The 22453-nt window shown below is 44.1% G+C and overlaps 1 protein-coding gene across 3 annotated transcripts in view; it reads right to left on the bottom strand.

Annotated features, from left to right (window-relative positions):
• The window catches only part of LOC129702594 (proteolipid protein DM gamma), a 181981-nt gene that overhangs the window by 75710 nt on the left and 83818 nt on the right, over nucleotides 1–22453 (bottom strand). The window contains exon 1 of one of the 3 annotated variants that reach the window (XM_055644387.1): nucleotides 6799–7047. The exons of 1 other annotated variant lie outside the window; for it this stretch is intronic. In XM_055644387.1, coding sequence (XP_055500362.1) covers nucleotides 6799–6862 — 64 coding nt within the window. In that variant the 5' untranslated portion in view covers nucleotides 6863–7047. Of the gene's footprint in view, nucleotides 1–6798; nucleotides 7048–22453 lie in introns of those variants that run through there. One more of the 3 variants, XM_055644389.1, reaches the window with a different exon arrangement.

Raw genomic sequence — 22453 nt, 5'->3', positions numbered from 1 at the left:
ACTCTATCCTACACACGCTAGGGACAATTTAAATTTATTGAAAGCCAATTAACGTACAAACCTGTACGTCTTTGGAGTGTGGGAGGAAACCGGAGCGCCCTGTGAAAATCCACGCAGGCCATGGGGAGAATGCGCAAACTCCGTACAGACAGCACCCGTGGTCAGGATCGGACCCGGGTCTCCTGCGCAGAAAGCGCTGTAAGGCAGCAACTCTACAGCTGAGCCACCGTGCAGTAGCACCGGTGAACTGTTTCATAACTAGATCTAAGGGAACAACTTTGTTGACCAACGAACAACATTTCTAATTTTGAGACCCTTCGTCAGACCCGAAACATCATCCATTCCTTTTCTCCAGAGATGCTGCCTGTCCCGCTGAATTACTCCAGCATTTTGTATCTATCTTCGGTTTAAACCAACATCTGCAGTTCTTTCCTACACATGTGTGGCTGGGGAGTGGTTTTTCGAAACACTTAAAGCCCTGTCCCACGGTACGAGTTCATTCCAAGAACTCTCCCGAGTTTGCCCTGATTCAAACTCGGTGATTTATGGTAATGGCCACTCGGCCGTCAGTACTCGGGGCTCTCGTGGACATTTTTCAACATGTTGAAAAATCTTCACGAGTCTAACCGTGCTTACCTGCCATTAGCGAGTCTTCCCGAGTAACTACCATTAGCGTTACGAGCCGCTAAGGGACGTCCCCGAGCTCCGACGTACCCGCTACGTTCATTCTCCGTGCTTACCACGAGTTTGATTTTTTTTAAACTCGGGCGAGCTCTTGGAATGAACTCGTACCATGGGACAGGGCTATTAAGTCAAGGGTGTACATACATACCAGTGCAGTTCACAGTTTTTAGGCGAAGCTTACAAGAAGAGAAACTTTGTTATATATATATATATATATATATTGGCTACCAGCTAGAGCTCATGGTTTGTAAAAGTGGTAGAAATAATCACAAGGGAATGTTTTGAAAACTTGAGGGAATGTAAATTGCTCCTTCTATGCCACAACGACCCTGACCTATTTTTATATTCATACCATAATCCCAATGAGCCCAAATGATTCAATGTATTCCTCTTCAAATAAGCAAATGGGTACCACTTTCTTTCTTTGAAGAATCCAGCACAAATATACTTTTTTCTAGCATGATACAATAATATTACCAGTAAAACCTCTCCAGCTTGAGAATCCCAACCTCACAGCTTCTAATTTTCATTCTTATTGCATGGTTGTGCAGTTTTGTGCGAATGGAATGCCACAAATCATAATGCTGTTAGTAGCCTCTAAAACTAGCTTTAAAGACCACTTGACTTTGGGGCTGAACTCTGCAGTTAATTATGTCGGGAGGAACTGCAGATGGACACAAAATGCTGGAGTAACTTAGCGGGACAGGCAGCATCTCTCGAGAGAAGGAGTGGGTTACGTTTCGGGTCGAGACCCTTCTTCAGACTGAAAGTCAGGGGAGACAGAGACAGAGATATGGAAGGGTAAAGTGTGAAAACGACAGATCAAAGCAGATGCTGATAAGGAAATGTGGAATGGTTAATTTTTGGTTGAGGGGAAGGTGACAACGAGGCATGCAACCAATTAAATTAACCAGGACAGTGAAACTAATCAGAACTGAAGAAGGGTCTCAACTTGAAATGTCACCCATTCCTCCAGAAAATATGGAGTTCAAGATAAAATTGCCAGCACTATTGCTTCAAAAGAACAGGATCATTTCTGACACGGGCCTAAAGAGACAGTGTCATCAAACAAGTCTGAAGAAGGGTCTCGACCCGAAACGTCACCCATTCCTTCTTTCCAGAGATGCCGCCTGCCCCGCTGAGTTACTCCAGCATTTTGTGTCTATCCGCAGACTCAAGTGTGCCTTTTTCCCAGGGACACTGTTGCAGAAGTTAGATCAGTCTTTCTGAGGGTGAACCCACGGAAAGCAACTGTCCCAGACAGAGTTCATGGCCGCGTCCTTAGGAACTGCGCGGTCCAGCTACCGGGAGTATTCACTGACATCTTTCATCCCTTCCCCTTTCCCTTCTGAGATATCCACCTGCTTCAAGAAGACCACCATCAGACCGGTGCCGAAGAAACAAGATCTCATGCCATCATGACTACTGTCCAGTGGCCCTGACATCCACCATTGTAAAGTACTTTGAGAGGTTGGTTATAGAACACATCAAATGCAGTCTATCAAGCACCCTTGACCTTCTACAGTTTGCTTACCACCACACCAGGTCCATGGCTGATGCCATCTACCTGCTAGACTCCTATTCATTGACAACAGCTCTATTTTCAAAACCATTATCACATCCAAGTTCATCTCCTAACCTGTGGATCAACACTGGTCTCTGCAACTGGATCTTCGACTTCCTGACCAACAGACCCCAATCAGTGAGGATAGGGGACAAATCATCCTCTACAATAATCCTCACCACTGGTACTCCACAAGGAAGTGTTCTCAGCTTTCTTCTACACTCCTTATACACTCATGGATGTGCAGCCAAGTACAAATCCAAATCAATTTACAAATTCACGGATGATACCATCGTAGTGGGCCATATAGCAAATAATAACAAGATGGAGTCCATGATGGAGATTGAGAACCTCGTAACCTGATGCCCCCTCAACGTCAGCAAGACAAAGGAGATCGTGATCAACATCAGGAATCCAAGAGATACATTGATGGCGCTGGAGTAGAGATGATTGAAAGCTTCAAGTTCTTAGGAATAAATACCGGCAACAACTTGTCCTGGACCAACCCCATTGAAGCAATGGCCAAGAACGCACACCAATGCCTCTACTTCCTTAGAAGGCTCAGGAAGATCGCCAACAAGCCTCAACAACCTCTACAGATGCGCTGTACAAGACATTTTGTCGGGAAACATCACAGCATGGTTTGGGGACAGCTGCATCCAGGACCGTGAAAATTTACAGAGTTGTGGGCATAGCCCAGACCATCATGCAAACTAACCTCCCTCCCAGCGGTAGAGTTGCTGCCTTACAGTGAATGCAGCGTCGGAGACCCGGGTTCAACCCCGACTGTGGGTGCTGTCTGCACGGAGTTTGTACATTCTCCCCGTGACTGCTTGGGTTTTCTCTGAGATCTTCCGTTTCCTCCCACACACAAAGACATACAGGTTTGTGGGTTAATTGGCTTGGTGTACGAGTAAAAAACATGTCCCTAGTGTGTGTAGGATAGCGGTAATGTGCAGGGATCACTGGTCGGTGCAAACACCGTGGGCTGAAGCGCCTGTTTCCGCGCTGTATCTCTAAACTAAACTAAACCTCCATCTACACTCCATGCTGCCTACATATAAGGCCACCCGCATAATCAAGGACCAGTTTCACCTCGGTCACTCTTCCTTCTCCCCCTCTCCCATCCGGCGAGCGGTACAGTTTAAAAACGTGTACCTCCAGATTCAGGGACAGTTTTGTCACAGCTATTATCAGGCAATTGCACCTTCTTGTCACGAGCTAGAGTGTGGTCCTGAACTCCCATCTATTTCTTTGGAGACCTTCAACTATATTTAAGTGGACTTTATCTTGCACTAAATGTTGTGCCCTTCATCCTGCATCTGTACACTGTGGATGGCCTGATTGTAATCATGTATAGTTGTATTGTAATTCCGCTGACTGGATAGCATGCAACAAAACACGCAAAAAATAAAGTCAACTAAACTAATGGTCAGAAATTGCGTGCAGAAGCTATCAGCATGGCCTGTAAACACGGCTTCAATTTTCTTTATTAGTCTAATGACTTGATTGGGTTTTTGAGGAGGTGACAAAGCTGATCGATGAGGGTGGGGCAGTAGATGTTATTCTGCGTGAAGACATTTGATCAAGTAGTCCGATTCAGGAGACTAAGATGCACAGGGTTAACAGGAACTTGGCCGTACCGATTCAGAACTGGCTTACTGATAAAAGACAGAGGGTTGTGGTGGAAGGACTATATTCATGCTGGAGGTCTGTGAGGGATTTGCGCTGGGACTTCTGTTGTTTGTGATATATAAATGACTTGGATGTAAACATAGATGCATTGGTTGGTAAGTTTGTAGACGATACAAAGATTACTGGGGTCGCGGGCTGTCAAAGTATACAGCAAGATATAGATCAGCTATAGAAATGGGCGGAGAAACGGCAGCTGGAGTTTAATCTGAGCAAGTGTCAGTTCGAATGTAAGAGGCATCTACTGTATACAACTAATGGCAAGACCCATCACAGCATTAAATATCGACACAAAATGCTGGAGTAACTTAGCGAGACAGGCAGCATCTCTGAAGACTGAAGCAGGGTCTCAACCTGAAACGGCTGCCATTCCTTCTATCCAGAGATGCTGCTTGACTCGCTGAATTACTGCAGCATTTTGTTTCAGTATAAGCCAGCATCTGCAGTTCCTTCCTACCCATAATGGCATAGATGTGCAGCAGGATCTTGAGGTCAATAACTCCCAGAAATTGGTAACACAAGTCGACAGACTGGTAAAGAAGGCATATGATATGCTCATTCTCATTGCTCGGTGCAGTTCAGTTTAGTTTATTGTCTAACATTTGAACACTGACTACCCTAACTTCAAGTAGCCCTTCATTTCCCCCTGTCTCCACCCCCCTCCTCCTTCCCAGTTCTACCAGTCTTACGGTCACCGACTACATTTTATCTCTATACTGCCCACTCCCCTGACATCAGTCTGAAGCAGGGTCTCGACCCGAAACGTCACCCATTCCTTCTCTCCAGAGATGCTGCCTGTCCCGCTGTGTTTCTCCAGCATTTTGTGTCCATCTTAGTTTATTGTCACCGAGGTACAGTGGGAATCTTTGAGTATAAGATCCAGGAGATAATGATTCTGACATTAAATGTAACCATTCTATAGCATTGTTGTCCCAGGTTTAGATATACTCAGTCTTGGGCTGAGCACTTGCATACATTCCTCTCGATAGCATATGGAAACTTCAAAGTTCCCCAAGGGCTCAATGACTATAATAACCATCCATGCAAATGGACGAGGCTAGAATTCAATTATTAAACATCTGTGGTGCTGCTATTGGGAGCTGCTTTTTACTCCGCCATAGATGCACCGTGAAGTTTGTACTTTGTGGTCCACAATATCCCGAGTCATCTCAGTGGATTTTCCCATCTCAGATAAATGCTTCCCAGAAGTGGCAAATGAGAGAAATCCCTAAAGTGCCAGCAAAGGAGAACAGGTCATTCAAAACTAAGAAATGGATACATTCAATCCAATTTTGGCACTCAAGAAAAGTCCGACCTCTACTACACCCTTTCATACAAAGGGTGGTGGGTGTATGGAACAAGCTGCCAGAAGAGGTAGTTGAGGCTGGGACTATCCCAACGTTTAACAAACAGTTGGACGGGTAGATGGATAGGACAAGTTTGGAGGGATATGGACCAAACGCAGGGGGTGGGAGATTGCAACCTTCACGTGGTCCGCCCTGTTTCGACAAATGCAATCAACCCGGCGTGCACAATCAAATAAGATCAAATAGACCAAGTTGTCCGACAACTTTAGGCTGTGCATGCCATACGCAAGAAGAAGAAGACCAAACACAGACTGGCTGGACTAGTGTAGCTGGGACATGTTGGCCGGTGTGGGCTAATTGGGCTGAAGTGCCTGTTTCTACACTGTATGACTCTAGTATCAACCATGGCATGGCTGGTGTAAATGGTGTTCAGCTCCAGATACAAAATGGAGGAAGACTGTTAGTGAATCGTTGCTGAACCATCGACAACTCCAATGGATTCTGCCCCCTTTCATCTCGAAAATTCCACACTTCGTTTCAAAGCACAAAAAATCACCAGCTAAAGACAACTTCAGCAATAAAAAAATAGCAACATTCGAAGCAGACGATAGCAATCCCTTTCAATCGACACACGTCTGAATGAAATGAACACAAAGCCTTTCCCATCTGTCACAGAATCTAAAGCAAAGCCAACACCACCGCGACATTTAATCATAATGTTCACTGCTCAAATTCACACCGATATCCCTGTGAAAGATTGTAATCATGATCTATTTGTGCAAAGCCACAGTTCTATTGGGTAGCACAACCTTAACAAGATCCTGTATAATTCACTAAGCAAGGGGCTTTTTTCATTTCTACTGACCATAATTGAGTTAATTATGGAAATCTTGAATTCAAAGAAGATGGGGAGAAAACGGCAAGGAAATCTTATGCCTTTAAGTAAGCTGTGTCAGCCCAAACTGCTGGAGAGTTATTTGCAGTACATCTTGCAATTAGAGAGCATATTCATACATTAGCATGCGCCCAGCCCAAGAGTATAACCGATTTTAAATCCTCGAAGGAATGTGACGTTTTATACTGCATTAAATTAAAGCAGATTGTCTTCTCAAATGTGAACTTTGATGATGATGAACACTGTGCTGACAATCTCCATTTAGTAAAGACTTAGTCAGAGAGATGAATCCTCTTACTGTCTAATACGTTATATCACCAACGCTAGCTTCTGGTAAGAGACGCACGACTGGACTAGATTTACTGAGATTGGTGAAGCATTGAATTCTCTCACATTCATCACCTGCAACACCAGGACACTCCTGAAACTCGACTCAATATCAACCACAACAGTCGACAAATGTGTCCATGGCATTGCAAGAATGGCATTGCAAACATTTCCAGCCAAATATAATTAAATGGCATTTAGATGATTGATTTAATCTCCGGGGAGAAAAACTGCAATAGTAACAGTAATGGCAGCAGTAACACTCAGGGCAGCGGATAACAGTGTACAGGACCAAGGCGTTGCAGAGTTGAGAGTTTACAGCACAATACCTTTGCTTTCTTGGCTTAGTTCACGGTTGTCCTCAGGGGTCGTGGTTTCCAGGGCCGGCTTCATTCTAGACACAAAGACAAATTCAGAGACAACTCTTCCCGCTGTCTCTTTGTTTCCCTTTTCACCTTTAACTCTCACGGGAACAGTGATTGAGCTGTGCGGTTGCTGCTTTCTGCAAAAAGCTGCGCTTCCCAGAGATGCCGAGGTCTTGTCAGATCGAATTTGACTCAATGGTGAGTGGGTCCATGAAAATCCCAGCCAGCGACTGGTCACACATGCGTCGCAGAGGGCTCCGGTTGTCAAATAGCAGAGCCGAATTAAAATTCCACTCAAGTTCCTGCCCAGCTCGAGTTTAAAAGTACATTTCTGACTCCCTTTCTACAACACACTGTGAGATGACCAAAGAATGGCAACACTGAGGGGGGGTGGATTGATTACATTATGAGAGAGTCTGTGCACTACAATAACAGGGTCTCCTTCTCCTCACAGCAGTCACTATGGCCCTGGTCTCTGGGGAGAATGCATGTCATCACACAATGAGAAGACCATTTTTCCCAAAGAGCACTTTTGAATTTTAACACAGTCCACAGCTTTAATTAATTCTATCTGATGGGATTTAGGGAAAAATAACATTTTATTCTTTGCTGTCCCTTTAAGCCTGCCAATTCTTTTTTTCCCACTCGTAATAAACATTAATTACTCGCAGAATTAATAAACGGATGAATTATAACGCAGAAGATTTACTTCAAAACCTCTTGCCATATTTTTGCACACTAATGCACACAGGCTTTCATTATGTGTGATTCAATCCGTGCTGATTGGGCGGGGACCTTTAGGTATTCAACAGAATGACTGAACTAAATTGCTTGTTTCAATATCTTGCTATTTTAACTTGTCAATATCCTTGGGATATCCCAAGATTGGGGCGGCACGATGGCGCAGCGGTAGAGTTGCTGCTTTACAGTGCAAGAGACCCGGGTTCGATCCTGACCACTACAGAGTTTGTACTTCTCACCGTGACCACATGGGTTTCCTGCAGGTGCACCGGATTCCTCCCACACTCCAAAGACGTACAGGTTTTTAGGTTAATTGGCTCGGTAAAAAAAATATATAAATTGTCACTAGTGTGTGTAGGATAGTGTTGGTGTACAGGGTGATCGCTGGTCGGATTTAGTGGGCCGAAGGGCTTGTTTCCTTGGTGAATCTCTAAACTAAACCAACACGAGATTTCATCCTTGGATTCTCCAGGTCGTGTGTGAGGAACAGCAGATGCAATTAGTGGAATACAGGTTCTTACCCCACCCTCCCAAGCTGGCCCCATTCACTTCTAAACCAAAAAGATCAAGTTGAGTGTCAATACTTTGCTGCACCAGGATTAGAATAACACTGTCGTTTAATTTCTGTATAGTCTCATGGTAATATTATTTGCAGTCATTTCTGTGGAGATATCAATAAAACCCAGCATCAGATTTTTGGCCAGGAAGATTGGAATATTCACACATCATATCAATAATACAGGCAACTCCCATGTCAGAGTCCTTCAGGTTATAGAAATTCATCCTTATGGAAATCCTAAATTTTGACCCAAAATTTCGAGATACTGAATGAAATTCACACTTACAGAATGTGAGAAAAATACAGAAAGCCAACACAAAATTTGAGCATGAAAGAAAATCATGATACACTGTTTTAGAAACATAGAAACATAGAAAATATGTGCAGGATTAGGCCTTTCGGCCCTTTGAGCCAGTACTGCCATTCAATATGATCATGGCTAACCAACCAAAATTAGTACCCCGTTCCTGCTTTCTCCCCATATCCCTTGATTCCGATAGCCCTAAGAGCTCTATCTAATGCTCTCTTAAATACATTTTCTAGGAATGCAGAATGGGAATACAATTCCTACCATCAGTTAGGGTCGCCTGTAAATTAAATTTAAGAAATAAAATGCTTGCGCTAAGAGGAGCGGTTTAAGGGAGTGTGGGATCTGGAAGGGACTGAAGGACATGAAATGCTGGTGAGTGGGTGGTGAAGGAAGGCAGATAACAGAAGACACATCAGGAGAGGTGTAAACATGAAGAGATTAATGACATCTGAAATATGAGGAGGATCAACAAACTGAGATGTGAGAAGGGTTTTACAAGCTGCACAATCAATTACGATAATAAAGCGGAAGGTCACTGAAAATCACGTTCTGCATCTTTTTGAGTCCTCCGTAGGTCTGACATGTTGAAGGGCGGCGCGGTGGCGCAGCGGTAGAATTGCGACCTTACAGCGCCTGCAGCGCCGGAGACCCAGGTTCGATCCCGACTACGGGTGCTGTCTGAACGGAGTTTGTACGTTCTCACCGTGACCTGCGTGTGTTTTCACCGAGATCTTCGGTTTCCTCCCACACTCCAAGACGTACAGGTTTGTGGGTTAATTGGCTTGGTGTGTGTATAAATTGTCCCTAGTATGTGTATATGGCCGCGGGACTGTGCGAGCGCACGCCGGGGGCTCCAACACCAAGACCCGGTGTGCGACCTCGCACCACCCGGCGTGGCTTTGATGGCCGCGGGACAATCGCCATCGCCAGCCGGGGGCTTTGACTTTGACTCTGACATCGGGGGGGGGAGAGTGCAGTGGAGAGATAAGTTTTTTTTGGCCTTCCATCACAGCTATGTGATGGATGTTTATGTAAAATGTAATTATGTTGTGTCTGGTGTCTATTTGTGTGTAATGTATGGCTGCAGAAACGGCATTTCGTTTGGACCTCTAGGGGTCCAAATGACAATTAAATTGACTCTTGACTAAACTACACTAAACACAGACACTGGAATGTGGTGTATAACAACATGCAACATGTGGGACAGGCAGCATCTTTGGAGAGAAGGGTCAGGTGACGTTTTGGGTCGAGACTCTTCTTCAGACATCACCCATTCCTTCTCTCCAGAGATGCTGCCTGACTCGCTGAGTTGCTCCAGCATTTTGTGTCCGTCTCCGGTTTAAACCAGCATTTCCAGTTCCTTCCTACACAACATGCAACATGTACCTGGTACTTCCTTACCATGTACCATATGAGACCACTCACAATGAAAGAAACTTTCAGAGGTTCAAGCTAGGGCTGTTAAACAAGTCTCAGGTGGGTATTGTGACCCAAGTCAGGTAGGACCTTCCAATCTGAGTCACTATCAGACTGCGCTTAGTACACAGAACAGTTCAGTATAGGAGCAGGCTTTGCAGAGCACAATATCTGTGCCGAACATGCTGCTAAATATAATCTGCCTGCACATGATCCATAATCCTCCATTCCCTGCATACCCACGTGACTATCTAAAATCCTCTTAAGTACTACTATCGTAGTAGTAAATACTACTATCCAGCACCGCGGGTCCCTGGAGGGAGACCGCTTTTCAGGGCTCCCGCAACAGCGACTTCTCCCGCCCGAGTTGCGGGGTGGAAGAGCTCCTGGAGCGGGGCCTACATCACCGCCCCGCGCGGCTTGGAATGGCCGCGGGACTCTGCGACCGCACGCCGGGGGCTCTAACATCAAGACCCGGTGTGCGACCTCGCACCACCCGGCGTGGCTTTAATGGCCGCGGGACAATCGCCATCGCCAGCCGGGGGCTTTGACTTTGACTCTGATATCGGGGGGGGGGGGGGGGGGGGGGGGCAGTGGAGAGATAAGTTTGTTGGCCTTCCATCACAGCGATGTGATGGATGTTTATGTAAATTATGTTGTGTCTTGGTTCTATTTGTTTGTAATGTATGGCTGCAGAAACGGCATTTCGTTTGGACCTCAAGGGGTCCAAATGGCAAAATAAATTGTATCTTGTATCTTGTATCTTGTACCCTGGCAGCACGTTCCAAGCACCCACCACTCTGTGTAAAAGTGTTGCTCCAAATTTACTCACCATTTGTGTTCCAGCATTCTGAAAGGACTATTCCTACATGAATGCCCAAGATCACTCTCCCATTACCACCCACACTCTTCCACAGTGCCATCTCATTCAACCAACAAGATATAGAATGAGATGCAACACATATCCTTGTCCATCTTCCCTTCTCGCCATTTAGGGACACAAAATGCCCGATTATATATTCCCCCAATGTTGGGGAGAACAGAGTTTTTGTTGTAAAATATAATGGTTTGTTGTGCAAGGTGGAGTGCAAGGTTATAATGGCATGCTAAAGCAGATTGACTGCTTACAAAGTAGCTAACTGTTAAACAAATAACCAACTCTAGGGGTGAGACGATAATTCCCTAATAAATATTTCAAATGATGATGGATTTTAAATAAATATTAGTATTGTTAAATATTAAAATGAAATGATATTAGCTTCTGTTATTATTATACTAATACCCCAACATTTCGTTTTGGCTCTATGTGTAAACTATCAGTGGAAAGTTATGCTTTTTTCCCTTTCAGGTGTACTGCTGAGAATTTGTCAATGTGATTTGCAACTTGCCCTGCTCAAAGACATCCCTGCTACTGGATGCCAGAAGTCTTCTGGAGCCAACACCTAACAAATGACATAATTGGAAAGGTAAAATCCAAGTGATAGGGATCGTTACATCTCTGTGGGAGGTTTCTACATGGTCAATGGCAAGTGCCATACAGTTACACAGTGTGGAAACAGGCCCTTCAGCCCAACTTTCCCACACGGGCCAACATGCCCCATCTACACCAGTCCCAGCTGCCTTCATTTGGCCCATAACCCTCCTAACCTGTCCTATCCAATTTTTCTTGAACGTTGCAATTGTCCCTGCCTTTTTCTACCTCGCCAGGCAGCTTGGTCTATACACTCACCACCCTTTATGTAAAAAAGTTGCCTCTCAGGTTCCAATTAAATCTTCCGCCCTTCACCTTAAACCTATGTCCTCTGGTTCTCAATTCCCCTACTCTGGGTGAAAGGCTCTGTACATTTACCCGATCTATTACTCTCAGGGTTTTATACACCTCTATATAATCACCCCTCATCTTCTTGCACTCCACGGAATAAAGCCACAGCTTGCTCAACATCTTCCTATAGCTCAGTCCCTTGAATCTTGGCAACCACCTTGTAAATTATCTCCGCACCATGTTTCCAGATTGACAATATCTTTCCTATAACATGGTGACCAATACTGAACACAATACCATAAATATGGCGTCACTAATGTCTTATATATTGTAACATGACCTCACAACTTCAACACCCAATAATCTGAATGATGAAGACCAAGGTGCCAAAAGCCTTTTTGGCCACCCTTTCTACCTGTGATGCCACTTTCAAGGAACCATGCACCTGCACTCCTAAATCCCTCTGCTCTACAACACTCCCCAGAGCCCCACCATTCACTGTGTATGTCATTGCCCCTGTTAGACTCTCCAAAGTGCAACACCTCACATTTCTCAGTACTAAATTCCATCAACCATTCCTCAGCCTAACTGCCCAATCGATCAAGATCTTGCTCCAATTTTTTGACAACCATCTTCACTATCTACAATACCACCCACTTTAGTGGCATCTGAAAACATGCTAATCATGCCTTGTACATTCTCATCCAAATCATTGATGTAGATGACAAACAGCAATGGGCCCAGCACCAAGCCTTGAAGCACACCACTAGTCACAGGCCTCCAGTCCAAAACGCAACCTTTCAATGCTGTCGCACTACCCTTGTCCTTTGTCTACACCCCACAGGTTAAAAATTGCATTGTCTGCTGAAGTAATATTGCAACAATACACAATAGTGAAGAATGGTCTATTTTTTGGCATTGTTAAGTTTCTTCCCAATTGCCAAGGTAAATGTGTCCCTTAGCCATTTTGCACCACTCTAAAAACTGATGTGTTCTCCAAAATCTGTTTCTGTGCTGGTGCTTTCTCTAAGATCTGTGAAATATCAAACGGGCAACTGTTCAGTGTTAAGAAAGCAGCAACCTTGCTGTTCTGCATCACTGCTTTCTGTGTTATTCCCTACCTACACTGTGCCAGCCTCGATGCCACACACAAAGGAGACAGCCCGCAGGGACAAGTTCAGACCATATCCCACATTTAGTGCCCATTTACCGTGCCACCTGGCAGACTTAAAAACAAACATTGCAGTGGTGATCACCATGCCTTAAGATGCCAGAAGCTATACGCCAAACCACATCAACTGAATTCATAGTGCAGTACTTCCTCCACCTCTCCACTGGTCAGAACACATTTAGCATATTGTGAGCAGTTTTGGTCCCCATATCCGAGGAAGGATGAGCTGGCATTGGAGAGGGTCAAGAGGAGATTTACAAGAATGATCCCAGGAATGATTGGGTTAACGTTCGATGAGCGTTTGACAGCTCGGGGCCTGTACTCACTGGGGTTTAGAAGGATGAGGGGAGAATCTCATTGAAACTTAATGAATAACGAAAGACCTAGATAGAATAATAATAATAATAATAATAATAATAATAATAATAATAATAATGTTTATTTATATAGCACTTTTCAACAAAATCAATTTGAACCAAAGTGCTTTACAGAGATTGATTAAACTAATTGAACAGATGAAATGTCAATAAATCCATACAAAATAAAAAAGAATGGATGTGGAGAGGATGTTTCCACTAGTGGGAGAGTCCAGGACCAGAGGGCACAGCCTCAGAATATGAGGACGTACCTTTAGAAAGGATTGACAGTTTCTTGATTAATATGGGTATGAAAGGTTTCCGGGGATGGCAGGAGAATGGGTTTGGAAGGGAAAGCTAGATCAGCCATGATTGAATGGCAGAGTAGACTCGATGGGTCAAATGCTCCTATAACCTATGAAAACTGTTCATTGAAACAAATCCTCCTAATTTCAGCCATGGCTCATTCCCAGGACACAAAATGACATGCATGGCTTTCTTTAAAAAAAAAATTAAATGTTGCCTACATTCTTCTCAAGAAAATAATTAAAACTAATAACGCCTCAAATATGTCAAACAATCAAGTATAGTGTAGGCCTGTGTTAATGTGCATGGGTCGCTGGTCGGCGCGGACTCGGTGCGCCGAAGGGCCTGTTTCTGCGCTATCTCTAAACTAAGCTAAAAAACAATTAGTACCTTGGTGATCATTTCATGCATTCTCAAGGAATCATAATGAGTATCAAATTTTCCACTGCAAACCAATTGTTTATGGCAGGATTTAGCCAGCTAGGGTGGAAAATCGACAGGATCCTGTTATGCGTTTGCATCTTTTTTCTTCCGTTTACAAAACAAATTATTCAGCTTCTGCATTCAGATTAATCTGAACTCCACACGGTCTTTGGTAGGATTTTAACCAGCCATTTCATGCACGTTTTGGCAACCAGGAAACTCAATTTGAAAGATTTCCCTGGCTACTGGGTGCATCACTCTGCTTCAATGGGATCAACGGGTGTCAGGGGGTATGGGGAGAAGACAGGAGAAGACTTGATGGGCCGAATGGCCAAATCCTGCTCCTATCACTCATGAACTATCCACCAGCAACAGGAAGAAACAAATTCATATGGGCAGCGCGATGACACAGTTGAAGAAGCATCTCAACCCGAAACGTCACCTATTCCTTTATTCCAGAGATGCTGTCTGACCCTCTGAGTTACTCCAGCTTTTTGTGTCCATCTTTGGTTTAAACCAGCACCTGCAGTTGCTTCCTACACGACACATGAGTTATTGCTGCTACCTCACAGCTCCAATGATCCTGGTTTGATCTAATCTCGAGTGCGGTCTATGCAGAGTTTCCTTCTGTAACTGCATGGGTTTCTTCAGATCGCTCCCCCACCTTAAGGACTCGCTGGTAGTTTAATGAACCACTGTAAATACCCCTGGGGTAGATTAATGAGGGGAAACAAGCACCAAAGGGGGTTGTTAACAGGCACATGAGAGAGAAAACAAGTCGCAGAAGCACAGGATCAAAAGAAGAGGGACAATGGGATTGAAGGGATTGTTCCTCTCAGAGATGGCACAGACATATTGGGCCAAATAGCCACCTCTGCTGCTGTGAGCAGTAGTTCTTGTTTTAATTTATCATGAACTGATGGAACAGTGTATGATAATGTACATTGAAGCCCTTTCCCCTGACTGTCAGTCTGAAGAAAGATCTCGACCCAAAACATCACCTATTCCTTTTCTCCAGAGATGCTGTCTAACTCGCTGAGTTACTCCAGCATTTTATGTCCATCTTCCATTGAAGTATTATGTTCAGTTTTGGTCTCCCTGCTATAAGAAGGATGTTGTTAAGCTGGAAAGAGTGCAGAGAAGATGTACGGTGATGTTGCCAGGACTTGAGGGCCTGAGCTATAGGCAGGCATGGTCTTTATTCCTTGTAAAGCAGGAGGATGAGGGGTGATCTAATGGAGGTGTACAAGATCATATAGGGGAATAGATAGAATGAATCACAGAGTCTTTTACCTAGCATATTGGAATCAGGAGCCTGGGGAAATAGGTTCAAGGTGAGAGGGAAAAGATTTAATAAGCAACTAGGCATATTTTTCACACAGAGGATGGTGAGTATATAGAACGGGCTGCCAGAGAAGGTAGTGGAGGCAGGTAATATAACGACATTAAAAAGACCTTTGTACAGGTACATGGATAGGAAAGGTTTAGAGGAGAATGGACCAAACACATGCAGGTGACACTAGAGTGGCACGGTGGTAGAGTTGCTGCCTTACAGTGCCAAGGACCCGGGTTTGATCCTGACCACGGGTGATGTCTGTACGGAGTTTGTACATTCTCCCTGTGACCCCATGGGTTTTCTCCAGGTGCTCCAGTTTCCCCCACATTTTAAAGACGTGCAGGTTTGTAGGTTAATTGGCTTCTGTAAATTGTCTCTAGTGTGTAGGATAGACCTAGTGCATGGGTGATCGTTGGTTGGTGTGGACTCGGTGGGCCAATGGGCCTGTTTTCATGCTGTATCTCTGAACTGACTTGAGCTAGTTTAGACGGGGCATCTGCTTGCCATGGGCAGGTTGTGCTAAGGGGCCTGTATGACTCTAACTATTTCCAGCATATTTATTTCATATCTGCAGCATCTGCAAAGTTGGTGCTTCGGGTCTGTTGTTTGAATTGGAAATGTTGCAAACAATTTCTCACTATATTAATTTGTTTCCTTAAAACCTCAACAGATGAACTGATGGGATCCAGCATTCCGATAGGATGGTGCCCTCAATGGACTTCAAACCAAAAATTAAAAACTGGGTAAAACAGTTAAAATGGAGCAATAAAAACAGTGCACTTCAATCCATCATTGTGGGTATTTAATGTGAAAAAAGGAACTGCAGATGCTGGTTTACTCCGAAGATAGACACAGATTGCTGGAGTATCTCAGCGGGACAGGCAGCATCTCTGGAGAGAAGGAACGGCTGACGTTTCGGGTTGAGACTCTTCGTCTTTTCGGGTCAGGCTCTTCGTTTGAAGAAGGGGCTCGACCTGAAACGTCACCCATGCCTTCTATCCAGAGATGCTGCCTGTCCCGCTGCATTACTCCAGCATTTAGTGTCTAGTGTGGGTACTTAATATACAGACAAGTCCTGGGCCCTACTTCTCACCCATTGCCCATCTCCATGCATCTTGCAAACCAATTCCTGCACAGTTTGGCTACTCTGGCGGTACAGGATGATACGTCAATCTACTAGGGAAGAAGAGAAAGTGGTGAAACTGATGCGAGTGGACATCTTACGACAAACGGTTGCTTCTCTTTTCAACGTACCTTGGAATCTTATTGCTGGGAAGAATGATACTAATTGCATCACTGAAAGAAATCACTTTAGAAAATATCCGTTCTCTGCCAATAATTTGTGTCTTGGAAGTAAACTCTGCAAGCGGTAATATGTATTATTCTTTTCTCACATCAGATTACACTGTGGCTGCATCAGGTTCGGCAGCGAATGTAACCCAAATCACATCTTCACTACACCTCAGCGATTTTGAAGGATTTTTTTAACTCATACGGCATTTGAATCACGTGTAGGGATTGCGAGAGAGACAGTTGCACTGAGCAACTGTGGAAACAGGACACCGCTGGAATGACAAACACTCATCTGTTTTAGTTCTGGTGGTTTTTCAGCAAGCATTAGTAATGTGTGCCTCCGCAACAGGCCAGCTCTTCTCATCGATGCTGCCCATGAGAAACTGCTCGCCTTGGGGCAGCTCGGCGGCCCTGGGTCTTCATGGGTGAATGGACTCTTCAGATCTATTCATCCCCACTCTGAATAGATAATAGAGACAAGAGTAGAGGCTCACCAGGGAGAGCCTCTCCCATTGTTCACTCCTTCATCATTATTCATATCTCAGCTGTGACAAGGGAAGAAAACAAAGGAAAATTGCTTGGGTAACTGCCGTTCAAAACCCAAAGAAGGAGGTTTGCGCCGGCATTGATCCGTGCATATTCACTTTCTTCAACGCACAGCAAAAGACATAGCAACTTGCTTTAACACCACCAGCATACAGAGGAGAAAGATGCAATGAATGGTTCCCCCAACTAAACCCACAATGCAAAACCGATCTACAAATAATTAGTTGGCTCCAACCCGTAGCCAGGGGAGGAAAAAACACCACTACACCCCACCCCACTCCACCCGAGCATAACTGAGGTTCTTTGCAAGACTTCACTACATTTTGAATGACACAAGTTTTCAACAACTTAGAAACATCAGTTCATATACCGAGATAATTGTTTTAAAAGTAACAAAGAGTTGTACATCATGAGGATTAATTGAGAAACTATTTCCCGGTTGCACATCAAGTAACCCAAGATGCAAGTTATCTTTTATTATTAAAAAAATACCAGGAATTGCCATGGTAACCGCTTGTAAAATGAACCATGCAGAATTTAACAAGCATATCAATTAAATGAACGCATTGAAACCCTGCCTATTTTTGCGATGGTGAATGAACATTAAAGATGCTTAACGAGTGTGTTCCAGCCAATATATTAAAATTAATGTCTACATTTATCCAAAGCACACTCAGTGAGCTTAATCAATAAATCTAAAGATGGGTATTAACTGTGGAGGAATAAACAATTTAATTATCTGTGACAGGGATTTCATTTCATGTGCCGAGCTATCAACAAAACACACTCACAATAATAAACCAAGCATAAATGACTATTGTAAAGTGTGTGGATTAGCGATTATACAAATTATGTTGGCCGATTATACAAATTATTAATCTTGCAAGATAATTTCTGCTGCTGATTTTATGAGCTTTAAGTTTTGTTTTGGCGACGCTAGAACACAAAGCTGTAAAGTTCATTTGTGCAAAACAGGATTCGTGTCAGATACATGGTACAAATAAGGCTTTGTGGGTTTATTTGAAGTTAAGCACGCCACACTCCCCTTGTTTAACTTTACTGCATTTCTCAGGATAACTTGAGGCTGAGCACATAAGGCTCCAATGATTGACTTCCATCCGCATCACCAACACACACAGCAGGAGGAGTCAAGGGTCAAGTCACTGGATAAACTGATTCAGCGACCGGCCCCACTCACTCACAGCTCTGACGGGCACAATTAAGTTGTGTGAGGTTTCTACGCCTCGAGTCCTCACTTTGAGCTTTCCCTGTTGTCACATTACACATCCATTCAAAGAGCTCACGCTCACAGCACCCTAGAGCCTTGTTCCAATTTGTGTCAGGGTAGGGGAGGTACAAACTCAGCACCCTTCACACAGAGCGTGGACCAAATCCAAAACTTTCTTCTTAAAACAAGTTGTTGGATCAGGGCATCAACTGGAAAGGTCAAAACTAAAATGTATAAATCTTTGTTTGGTAAAGATAAGATGCAGCCAAGCCATGATCTAACTTAGGGCACACCGTCCAGCCTGCACTCATTGTCCTTTCAGTCATGTTTCCATTCTGCCTGACTGCTTACTATGAAGATACACTCAAAATGCTGGAGTAACTCAGCGGATCAGGCAGCATCTTTGGAGAAAAGGAATAGATGAGTCGAGTCAAGACCCTGCTTCAAACCTGGTTGCCCCTGCCAAAGGCACCTCAAGAGTCACTGGAAATGATTGGAGTCCATGATTGTTTGCATGGTTTCAGATGAAGATTCATCTGAAGTGAATGTTGTAACCCAGAGAGAAAATGTGGTAATTCCCTTCTGTTGCAAGAGGGACACAGCATAGGATTATGACAAGGAGCATATTACCCTGTAGGGGATAGACACGAAAAAGCTGGAGCAACTCAGTGCCTCAGGCAGCATCTCTGAGAAGACCTAACCCTCGACCTGAAACGTCACCCATTCCTTCTCTCCAGAGATGCTGCCTGTCCCGCTGAGTTACTCCAGCTTCTTGTGTCTAACTTTGGTTTAAAGCAGCATTTGCAGTTCTGTCCAACACATTACTCTGCAGGAGAATCTTCCCAATGTGCCCTGCACTTTGCTGCTATTTTGTTAGATAAGTCTTCGCAACTGCATCCTCCATTTTATTCACAGTCACTTTGTTTTGTTGATGTTGTAATCATACACAGAGCATACCAACGAAGCATTCAAAATGGTGCAATCTAATTTATGACACACTCGGGCCAATATTCACAAGTCTACATAAAAGCCTTCAAGTTAGTTGGGCGTCACATTGGAGCAGCAGTAGAGTCGCTGCCTTACTGCCTGACGAATCTTATAGAATTTTTTGAGGATGTAACTAGTAGCGTGGATAGGGGAGAACTAGTGGATGTGGCGTATCTGGACTTCCAGAAGGCTTTTGACAAGGTCCCACATAAGAGATTAGTATACAAACTTAAAGCACACGGCATTGGAGGTTGGGGTATTGATGTGGATAGAGAACTGGCTGGCAAACAGGAAGCAAAGAGTCGGAGTAAACGGGTCCTTTTCACAATGGCAGGCAGTGACTAGTGGGGTACCGCAAGGCTCAGTGCCGGGACCCCAGCTATTTACAATATATATTAATGATCTGGATGAGGGAATTGAAGGCAATATCTCCAAGTTTGTGGATGACACTAAGCTGGGGGGCAGTGTTAGCTGTGAGGGAATGCTAGGAGGCTGCAAGGTGACTTGGATAGGCTGGGTGAGTGGGCAAATGTTTGGCAGATGCAGTATAATGTGGATAAATGTGAGGTTATCCATTTTGGTGGCAAAAACGGGAAAGCAGATTATTATTTAAATGGTGGCCAATTGGGAAAGGGGGAGATGCAGCGAGACCTGGGTGTCATGGTACACCAGTCATTGAAGGTAGGCATGCAGGTGCAGCAGGCAGTAAAGAAAGCGAATGGTATGTTAGCTTTCATTGCAAAAGGATTTGAGTATAGGAGCAGGGAGGTTCTACTGAAGTTGTACAGGGTCTTGGTGAGACCACACCTGGAGTATTGCGTACAGTTTTGGTCTCCAAATCTGAGGAAGGACATTATTGCCATAGAGGGAGTGCAGAGAAGGTTCACCAGACTGATTCCTGGGATGTCAGGACTGTCTTATGAAGAAAGACTGGATAGACTTGGTTTATACTTTCTAGAATTTAGGAGATTGAGAGGGGATCTTATAGAAACTTACAAAATTCTTAAGGGGTTGGACAGGCTAGATGCAGGAAGGTTGTTCCCGATGTTGGGGAAGTCCAGGACAAGGGGTCACAGCTTAAGGATAAGGGGGAAATCCTTTAAAACCGAGATGAGAAGAACTTTTTTCACACAGAGAGTGGTGAATCTCTGGAACTCTCTGCCACAGAGGGTGGTTGAGGCCAGTTCATTGGCTATATTTAAGAGTTAGATGTGGCCCTGGTGGCTAAGGGGATCAGGGGGTATGGAGAGAAGGCAGGTACGGGATACTGAGTTGGATGATCAGCCATGATCATATTGAATGGCGGTGCAGGCTCGAAGGGCATAATGGCCTACTCCTGCACCTAATTTCTATGTTTCTATGTTTCTATTTACACGCCTGAGACCCGCGTTCAATCCTGGCTGTCTGTCTGGAGTTTGTACGTTCTCCCCGTGACTGCATGGGTTTTCTCCGAGAACTTCGGTTCCCTCCCACACTCCGAAGACGTACAGCTTTTTAGGTTCGTTGGTTTGGTATAAATGTAAAAAATGATCACTAGTGTAGGATAGTGTTAATGTGCGGGGATCGCTGGTCGGTGGGTACTTGGTGGGCCGAAGGGCCTGTTTCCACGCTGTATCTCTAAACTAAACTAATTAGAAAATCTAGCTCAGATTTTTCTGCTGCATGGTTTCATTGGGTATAATTTTTATACAAATATCGCCCCATATCATTAATCTTCATGAAGATCAAAGACTAACCTAAATGTGTTTCTGAGTGAGTCACTTTGCACTGTACAATTACCCTAGCAGAACCTTCCAATTATAATCCTTCCATGTGGTCTTGTTGCTACATATACTTATCAAAATGCAAAAAGTGGAGACCCAACTCTAATAAGCTCCACATATCTGGGACAGAGTTAACAGCTCACCTGCAGATGGAAATGTTTTAAATTCAATTGCAACTCCCTACTTATCACCTATTTATAGTGACACAGAAGAAGCCCATTTGGCCCGCTAGCTCCTGCAGGCAACCCCGTTACATCTTCCATTTTGATCTTCCATTTTTGCACAGTGTGTCTGCTACTTATTCTCTCGCACATGCCCATCAACTCCCCTTTGATTCTTTTGCCATTCACCTGAAGTACTAGTTATTTACAGCAGCCAATTAATCCACAAGTGGGTGCTGCACACGACCATTGATTGGGTCCCCATATATCACTCCCATTGATGCTCCCTACTCTTTGCTATTTCACTTTGTCTGCATTAATAAGGTGAGAGGGGCAAAAGTTTAATGCAGGTGTGTGGGGCAAGTTTTTTTTTCAACACAGAGAGATGTGGGGGCCTGTAACACAACACCAGGGGGGGAGATAGATATGATAGTGGTGTTTAAACAGCTTCTAGATAGGCATGTGGGTGTGTAAAAGGAATAGAGGGATATGGATCATGTGCAGGCTTATGTGATTAGTGTAACCTAGTGTTCGGCTAAACATTGTAGGCCTAAGGGCCCATCCCTGTGCTGTACTTTTCTATGTTTTATGTTCTAGTTATAAATCATAAGGTCATAAGGAATAGGAGTAGATTTAGACCATTGGCTGATCTATCTCTCCCTCCTCACCCCATTCTCCTGCTTTCTCCCCATAACCTCTGACACCTGTACTAATCGGGAAGTAATATATTTGAAGATTCTACAAGAAAGGTTAATCCAATCGTCTTCATGTGGTAATGCAATCACGATGGATAGGAAAAGTTGAGAGGGATATGGACCAAACGCGGGCAGGTGGGATGAGTGTGGATTGGGCATCTTGGTTAGCATAGGTAGGTTGGGCCGAAGGCCTGTTTCTGTGCTGTATGACTCCAGATCACCATATCTCCCTTGTGGATCTCATAAATGTGAAATTAAGCAAAAACATACTAGGAATTTAACTTATGAGAAATGAAGCAAAGATATAGAAAGCTGCATGGAAAATTATCCCACACAGTTCTAAAATAAAAGCACCTGTAATTTACAGGGTTGGCTCAATTGCTGACAGGGCAATCTGGTTACCCTCAATTAGAAGCAAAACCATGACAGGAATAACATTACTGGTTCTGGAGATTATTGCTAACATAAATCATCAGCAAAACCAGAGTACACTCTTCATCTGAAGTCAAAGATGGCAGCTCCAACATCAGAAATGAATGTCTTAGATGCAATGAATCGAGACAGAG

Source organism: Leucoraja erinacea, chromosome 13 (genome assembly GCF_028641065.1).
Source record: "Leucoraja erinacea ecotype New England chromosome 13, Leri_hhj_1, whole genome shotgun sequence".
NCBI classification, from domain to species: domain Eukaryota; kingdom Metazoa; phylum Chordata; class Chondrichthyes; order Rajiformes; family Rajidae; genus Leucoraja; species Leucoraja erinaceus.
The sequence above is the reverse complement of the archived record's forward strand: the minus strand, read 5'-3'. Positions and strand labels throughout refer to the sequence as shown.